This window comes from Ambystoma mexicanum, chromosome 3q (assembly GCF_040938575.1).
Source record: "Ambystoma mexicanum isolate Mex_15411 chromosome 3q, UKY_AmexF1_1, whole genome shotgun sequence".
NCBI lineage: Eukaryota > Metazoa > Chordata > Amphibia > Caudata > Ambystomatidae > Ambystoma > Ambystoma mexicanum.
The window spans coordinates 1,013,624,472-1,013,632,897 of record NC_090926.1 but is presented as its reverse complement, the minus strand read 5'-3'; the positions used below and the strand labels follow the sequence as shown (position 1 = coordinate 1,013,632,897).

The 8,426-nt window shown below is 46.7% G+C and overlaps 1 protein-coding gene across 1 annotated transcript in view; it reads right to left on the bottom strand.

Annotated features, from left to right (window-relative positions):
• Positions 1 to 6,799: 6,799 nt before the first annotated feature.
• The window catches only part of NPTX1 (neuronal pentraxin 1), a 114,314-nt gene continuing 112,687 nt past the window's right edge, over positions 6,800 to 8,426 (bottom strand). Inside the window, exon 5 of the mRNA XM_069655186.1 lies at positions 6,800 to 8,379. Coding sequence (XP_069511287.1) covers positions 8,158 to 8,379 — 222 coding nt within the window. The 3' untranslated portion in view covers positions 6,800 to 8,157. The remainder of the gene's footprint in view (positions 8,380 to 8,426) is intronic.

The window sequence follows — 8,426 nt, the reverse complement described above, 5'->3', positions numbered from 1 at the left end:
AGGCGTGTTTCGTCCTGTGTGTGAGTGGGTGCCTTTACTTCATTGTGAGAAGGTGCATTTGCTCTAGTGTGTGAGTGGGAGCATTTACTCCAGTGTGGGAGTATGCACGTTTCCTCCTGTGTGTGGGAGTATGTATGTTTCATCTAGTGCGTGAGTGGGGGCATTTCCTCCAGTGTGACGCAGTTCATTTAGTCCATTGTGGGATTAGGCGTGTTTCGTCCTGTGTGTGAGTGGGTGCCTTTACTTCATTGTGAGAAGGTGGATTTGCTCTAGTGTGTGAGTGGGAGCATTTCCTCCAGTGTGGGAGTATGCACGTTTCCTCCTGTGTGTGGGAGTATGTATGTTTCATCTAGTGCGTGAGTGGGGGCATTTCCTCCAGTGTGACGCAGTTCATTTAGTCCATTGTGGGATTAGGCGTGTTTCGTCCTGTGTGTGAGTGGGTGCCTTTACTTCATTGTGAGAAGGTGCATTTGCTCTAGTGTGTGAGTGGGAGCATTTCCTCCAGTGTGGGAGTATGCACGTTTCCTCCTGTGTGTGGGAGTATGTATGTTTCATCTAGTGCGTGAGTGGGGGCATTTCCTCCAGTGTGACGCAGTTCATTTAGTCCATTGTGGGATTAGGCGTGTTTCGTCCTGTGTGTGAGTGGGTGCCTTTACTTCATTGTGAGAAGGTGCATTTGCTCTAGTGTGTGAGTGGGAGCATTTCCTCCAGTGTGGGAGTATGCACGTTTCCTCCTGTGTGTGGGGTATGTATGTTTAATCTAGTGCGTGATTGGGGGAATTTCCTCCAGTGTGACGCAGTTCATTTAGTCCACTGTATGATTAGGACTGTTTCGTCCCGTGTGAGGGGCTGCCTTTACTTCATTGTGAGAAGGCGCGCATTTCCGTGCGAGTAGAGGTTCTGCTGGTGCTGATTTTCTAGAGCACTATTATTTACTCACAAATTTACAGAATAACGACAAAAAAGGCAACATTGTGAAGCTGTAGTTTTCTTTATTTTTTTCATCGTGTAAAAATAAACTGAACAATTCATGTCATTTGAGCGGGAAAATAAAACTAAAAGCAGTGCTATCGGTAGAAAATGAAGCATAGCAAAGAGAGTGGAAGCTTTTTTGATCTGTGATATACTACCTACATTCTAGCAAAAAAAAGCCCAAAAGGTGGCCTGGCATCAAGTTAAATGGAAAAGGTACACAGCTTTGGTGAACAAGAAGGGCAATGCCAGGGCAGCCCTGTACAATATATACAACGCATGAATCTCACTGTATTTTAGCAGAGCAGACACATAGGGAAATGTTTTCTTTTTTTTTCAAGAGGACATACATTGTACAAAACAAGTCACGGACTAAATTGCTTAAAAACCCCACTCCTTATTTCATTTTCAATCTTCCTCTAAACTCTTCAGCTTGGTACAGGGAGGGACCGGCCAAATGAGCAATCGCCATATCCTCCACGGGGCAGTGTCTCGAAAGCCCGGTAGGGCCCGGGCCGAGTAAGCGACTTTCGGCCCAAACCCTCTCTGCATTTCAGACTGGCCTTCCTGGAAATGGCCCAGTGTCCCTTTCCCCCATTGCACCTCTACGCATCTGACTTCATAGCATGGTTCTGGAGAGCTAAGCAAGCTATGGCATGCCTGCCGCGTTCTGGAGAGCTAAGCAAGCTATGACATGCCTGCCGCGTTCTGGAGAGCTAAGCAAGCTATGGTATGCCTGCCGCGTTCTGGAGAGCTAAGCAAGCTATGACATGCCTGCCGCGTTCTGGAGCGCTAAGCAAGCTATGACATGCCTGCCGCATTCTGGAGAGCTAAGCAAGCTATGACATGCCTGCCGCGTTCTGGAGAGCTAAGCAAGCTATGGCATGCCGGCCGCATGTCCCTCTTTTTTAGTGATGAAATCATGCAGCTTCTCTCTGGGTCTCCTTACTGTGATGTCTGCCAGTAGTATGCAAGGAAACCCCAAAAGTGGCCATGCCCGATGTGTCCCAGCTTGCTTAGCCTGCTGTAGAAGCAGATGCAGATCGCACGTTTATTTGTTCTCTTGAATCAAAAAGGATTTCTGGGGAAATCAAGCTGGGAACCAAAGGTTCAGGTCCCGCGCAGCGCTCCTTTGTACGTTTAGCATTCCCTTTAAAGAACATGCTCTGACCATTACAAGTTGTGCTTCAGTTGCTTAACACCAACAAATACAATCAGCAAATCTCCCACCCCCGTGTTGTATGGCTTGAAATAGTTTGCTAAAAACAAGTTACATACATTCCCCTGAGCCATAGTTTGGGGACTTAGCACATGGACCGTTTTTTATCTGGGCCCCTATTGTGCCCTAATATATTTTTCAGCCCTAAATCGAAGCAGACATCAAAGGTAAGTCACTCAAGGCCTAGCCTCTCTTGTATATTGGGCCAGAAGATCCTCCCCTAGGCTCTTTTTGTCGAACTTTGTTTAGGGTAGGGGTCTGCCACCTTTGGCTCTCCAAGTGTTTTGGACTACAATTTCCATGACCGCTCACCATTGTTTGTTCTAACTAGGGATGGTGGGAGTTGTAGTCCAAAACATCTGAAGATCCATTCTAAAGGTTGCAGAACCCTGGTCAGGGCCTATATTCTCATGCGTCAGTCCCTCAAACATTACTGTTTTACTTTCACTGGGATTTCCTCCTACCCCAACCTTGTAGCCATCAACACACCTTTAATTCACATAGCGAGTAACAAAAAATATACAAAGAGTCTCTTTCCTTGAAAATAAGTGCTTTTAAATACTATTTTTTTGCAGAATCTTTAGAGTTTTTTTTTTAGGACTGAACAGTTGCATTTCAATTTAAATATACTTTTTAATTATTATTTTCATATAAAATAGTTTTGTAATAAAGGTATCTTTACAGTAAGAGCTTACACGCGGTGTTATCAAAAATGGCATGGCTTTGTTAGCCGTGAACTTGGCGTCCAGTGTAAGCAGGGGCGCCCCCAGCAGGCGCCCCAGGCGGTCAGACAGCAGGTAAAGTAGGCGGAAAGAGAGCTGGCGTAAAAGTTCTCATTATGAAATCCAATCAGCCGAGAGAGAGGAGTTCATATTCGGTGCAGGCTGGAAGATGCCTTTGATTTAGCAAAGCCAGAACTTTTCGACTGAGAGCTCTTTTACGCCGGTGATTGGCCGATCAGATTCACAGAGAGATGGTCATGGAGTGTGCATCAAAAACATAGAGAACATACGTGCATGGAATTTCTTTACGAGCATGCCTTTATAAAATGCTGCACTAATGCACTAACTCCCAGAAAATGCTGAGATGTAAAACCCACAACAAGCTGGGCCGCTGCTTCGGGTGCAGCTCTGGATTATGGGCTGGACAATGAAGAAAAAAACAATTTACAAACCACCTGGGAGGAATTAGCATTTTATACCCCCAGCTCCACATTCTATGCTGCATTTTCAATTTTCTTTATCATTCTAAGCGTATAAATTTACAGCCCTGGCCGGCGGCCATTTTAAGAGCATATAGTGCAGCAGACTGTGGCATAGCATTGGCTGCATCCCTGGCCGGCGGCCATTTTAAGAACATATTGTGCAGCAGACTGTGGCGTGTCAGGATGCCTCATAGTGGTTGCGTTGTAGACTGATGATAGTGCTGTGGTTAAACACCCGCACAGTGAAATATTCAAAAGGGTGATGTGCCTGCTATGTTATATCTTGCTTAGTATTACCCATTCAGAAAGGCTTTGCGCCTGATATCTCCAATAGTTCTTAGAATATTGGAACAGAAGCAGATCCGTTGTTGCTGAGCGTGCTGTTTCGCAGTTGGCGCAGAATCCTGGAAAAACACCAGCTCAAAACACCTTTCTCACTGCTATGTCCCATCTTGTTTAACAACCTGCGAAAAGGCAGTTCCCGCCAGTCACACGGCATGCAGAGTCAGAGCCTGCGTCACATCCTGGGAATAAAGCACTATAGTCAGTCACCGAGCATGCTGTGTCACAGCTTTCTTAACATCCTGGGTATAAAGTATATCACTTGGTAAATGAGCATGCTGTGTCACATCTTGCTTAATGCTTGGACTAAAGCATTGCAGTCAATCACTGTGTATGCTGTGTCGGCTTGCTGAACATCCTGGGAATAAAGGATCAGTTGGTCACTGTCCATGCAGCGTACAGCTTGCTTAACTAAGTGGGAATAAAGCATCTCAATCAGTCACTATGTATGCAGAGTCACAGCTTCCTTATCATTCTGGGAAAATGCATCTCAGTGGGTCACTGTGCATGATGTGTCCCAGCTTGCTTAACATCCTGGGAATAAAGCATCCCGTTTGACACTCTGCATGCGGAGTCACAGCTTGCTTAACATCCTGGGAATAAAGCATCTCAGTTGGTCACTGTGCATGCAGTGTCCTGGCTTCCTTAACATACTGGAAATAAAGCAATTCAGTTGCTCACTGTGCATGCCGGAAACAAAATGGAGTTCAAATCGTTCTCTTTTTGATTCTGACATAATCATGTAAAAAAGAAAAAGTTTTCTAGAAAAGTCACCCCTTATTAAGCAACACGTATGAATTAAGGTAGCCTAATTTTTTGAGGAATGCAAACTGGGATAACGAGCACCAAATGTCTCCATCCCTTAGCAAGTTGTGCTGCTGAATTGTAAATTAAAGGGTATACAATTTCAGTCAAGCTATGTGCAATATGCAGCCAGGCTATATTTTTGGATCATCACCAGTGCCCTAGCGCATGCAATCCAGCAGAGGCCTCGAGATGTGGTGACCAACTAATGCTCTTAACCTGGGTTTGTGGGAGATCAATGTCCCGGTGGCCTACCTGATCTACGCATGCACATTTTCACAAAACAGTCAGCATGGAAAAGCTGATGTGGACAATCAAATAAGTCCTTGCTCTAGTTAAAGGGACCACTTATCTTCTTCTTAGTCTCCTCTGATACCGTCAAACTAATGACCACATGGATTTCATTATAGACCTCCTCTCAGCCAATCAGAATGCTCGGAATGCAGACTGGAATTACCTCATTCCAAACACTAGCGCTTGAGCAGCATCCGACATTCACTTTTGTTTTTGCTCACACAGCTTCATGGGCTAATAGTAGGGTGACCAGATTTGTAAAAAGACATAAAAAGCCATAGACGTAGAAGTAGGACTACCCTAAATACGAATACAACTATAGTCCTACTTCTATGCCATTTGCCTTTTGCGAGTGGCGGGGAGGGGGTGCCCTACCCCAATGTTACAGCCTTTGGTGTTTCCTTGCGCAGTAACTTAGTAGTGGATTCGGTATAATTCATGATACTGTTATGTCAACAACCAGATAGATCAACGTAAAAGAATGACAACATAGACAAGAATTGATTCTTATTAAAAGCTTGGGGTTGGCAGGTGCATAAGCTGCACGACCACCTTATCAAGCAAAAGGTATGTCAGGTTGCTCTTATCATTCAACCCCTACCTTCTCTACATAAAAGGTTTAGCGTTCCCGTAACCGCAGGCAACGAGGATTAGTGCTGCCTATATCTATAAAGTCCCTGAACTCACTCCTTGTTTTAGGTTCACCACTGACCACACTATCTGTATGCTAGAGGTCTGTGAACCCTCCTACACACAGTGTTTTCAGAGAGCTTTTAGGCAGGATGCACTGCGAACCAGGGGCGTTGCTAGGGGGGGGGGGCTAAGGGGGCTGTAGCCCCTGATCTTTTGGTTGTAGCCCCGGATAGAATCTCAGGAGCTACAGCCAAACGGCTAGCTAGCCCCCAGTCCCGACAGTTCCGACAACAGCGTAGCCCCAGGTCTTTTCCAGACCTAGCAACTCCCCTGCTGCGAACCCAAGAATACAATTGATAACTGTGGTTACACGGGCATAGTGCTGTTAAGTGAAGCAGTCACAAAGCATTAAGGCTTTGTGGGTACTTCCCTGTGCCATTATGCAGCAGGATGAAAAGCACTACTTTTCCAGCGGAAGGATACCCACACCGCACAACGTCGATGCTGTGAAATTTAGTTCTTAGCACAATCCATGCATCCCCTCGGCCCTTCTCGTATGTACTCTCATCAACAATCAGGAAAACAAAAAAAGCAGCCAGAATAAAGCTTCTACGTCACATGTGCGCACATGCACGCTAGTGGAAGCAGTAATGCGTCTCCGGGAGCTGTGCATCGCAGTACACCTTCCAATCAGACGCAGCGCGGCCTGTCTGGAAAATCCCCATAATTCCACAATGGCCACTGTCCCAGTCCTGCCCGGGGAACGGATATACGTCCCTCCCTCTCTACTTGTGCTTGAGGGGAAAGGTTTGATTTCTCACAGCAGTTTCATAGCGATCGAAAACTGTGAGGCGTGTGTGTGTGTGTCTGTGTCAACGTGTACGTCTGTTCAGTCTGTTCGTGTGCACTCCTGTGTAAATCGTTTCAGTCTGTTTATGTGTACTCTTTAAACGTGTTGAGTAAAAAACGCCTCGTAATATTCATTATTCTACAGTAGAAACTATATGTGTCTAACATTTCACTCAACTTGGCCGCAGCGCTGCAAAAAAACATGTCAGCCTCGGCTTTGGGCCACACATTCAAAGACTTTGCATTTCTTAAAAAATAGATATTTCAGAGGAAGAGAATGCAGCTACACCACAACACCCATTCAGTACTAAAAAAAATTGCATTTTGCTTGTGACAATTGCCATGCGTTCAGCCTAAAAACCAATGCACAGAGTTGGGAGCCTCGGTGTTCCTTTAAGGAGTTGTGTCCGGAGAGCCGCAACTAACACTAAAGACAAAACTGAAGCCGAACTCCCCCCCAGACAAGGTCGCCTCTAGCGGACTGCGTGAAAGACATTTATTTTCAGAACATATACTGTATTCATAGAGAGAGAGTAAGAGATGGATTCTAAAGGATGGCTTGTTGACGCGCCTCCTGCTGCGCACGCGCGAGGCACTCCAGTTTCCGGTTGGCAACGTGGAATTCTGACATTCGGTTTGCTCGAGCGAGATGTCTTCCGGTCCTCCTGCGCCAGGGCTGCGAGACACCCTCCAGAGCAGTGCTTACAATGGGGATGGGGTTCTGAGGGGCTGGGGGGATTGTGCATGCAGTCGCTGCCTCAGAGAATCGGCATCCTTCGTAAACATGCTGATGACGGCCCTTTAAATGTAGCACACTTACGCATAGTTTCTGCATTGTTCCTTTATAGCAGTCATGCACAGAGGTTCCCGTACTATGCAGATAAAGTATTGCAGTCCTGCAGGAAGTGCCAGTACTAGGCCATTAAAAGTATAGCAGCCCTACGGCGAAGTGCAAGTACTATCCCACGGAAGCTGGCACCATTTCTACAGAGAGGTGCCAGGACCGCCCGGTTATAGGTAGCCTAGTAGTGCAGAGAAGTGCCAGTAATGGCCTCATAAGGGCTGTACCATTGTGCTAAAACATGGGCTATTACTGTTCCAAAAAATGGTGTCAGAGTTCCGCAGAGACGTGCCAGTACCGTCCTATAAACCAATAGCCTGGATGTCGAGGGATGCCAGTACTGTCCTGATACAAATAAAGCAGAACTGCAGTCAAGTAATGGTCCTGTGGTCCTGCCCCATTATGAGTATCGCAGACCTGTAGAGAGGGGTTGGGCGCGTCGCATTAAGTTGTAGCAATCCCATTAAAGGGTATGGGGCGTTGCTAGAAGGTTAAGGACCGCTCATTTAAAAACATGGCATTCCCGCAGGAAGACACCTTATCAGTGCCTTTTAAGCTCTCAATGTTGTGCTACTAAAGATGATCAGACATGTTGGCGAGTACCGAGTCCCTCCAGTTCGAAGTAAAGCAACCCCACTGAGAAGTCCTGTTAAGGAGTAGCAGGCACTCTGGGCTTCGCAGGAACTTCTCCCAGTCAAGCACTGCTCGGGAAGGTGCCAGGCAGGTGTCACCCTCGTACAAAACTCCCTAAATTCGGCTCAGACTTGGTTGTGTTCTTTTGTGCACATCTACACCACAATGCGAGCTCCAACTAAACAGTTGTCGATTTATGAATGACGATAAATGGTGATTGATTGGTGATAGTTTTTGTAGTTGCTAGAAATGAAAACACACCTGCTCCTGCCTCACCCCCTTCGGGGAGAAGAGGGAAGCGGGGGAAACAGAGAATGGCTAAAGGTGGGCCGGAGCCACGCCCCGCTGGAACGTTCTGGTCCCATTTCAGTTGATCTGGCGGCAGGCCTCGAAGGTCCACTTGGTAGCCCCACCGTAGATGTCAATGTTGGTCTCGGACCAGGTGATGACGTTGCTGGCAGGAGCCTTGGCGCTGCAGGTGGCCAGGTTGTACACCTCAGACGGCACCAGCTTCCGGTCCCAGATGTTGAAGTGCGAGAGCTCCCCAACAAAGGCCTGAGTAGCATCGAAACCGCCTCCTAATGTGTCCTGCAGAGAAAAGCAAAAGGAATGAACTTAATATCACTTATGCTTGA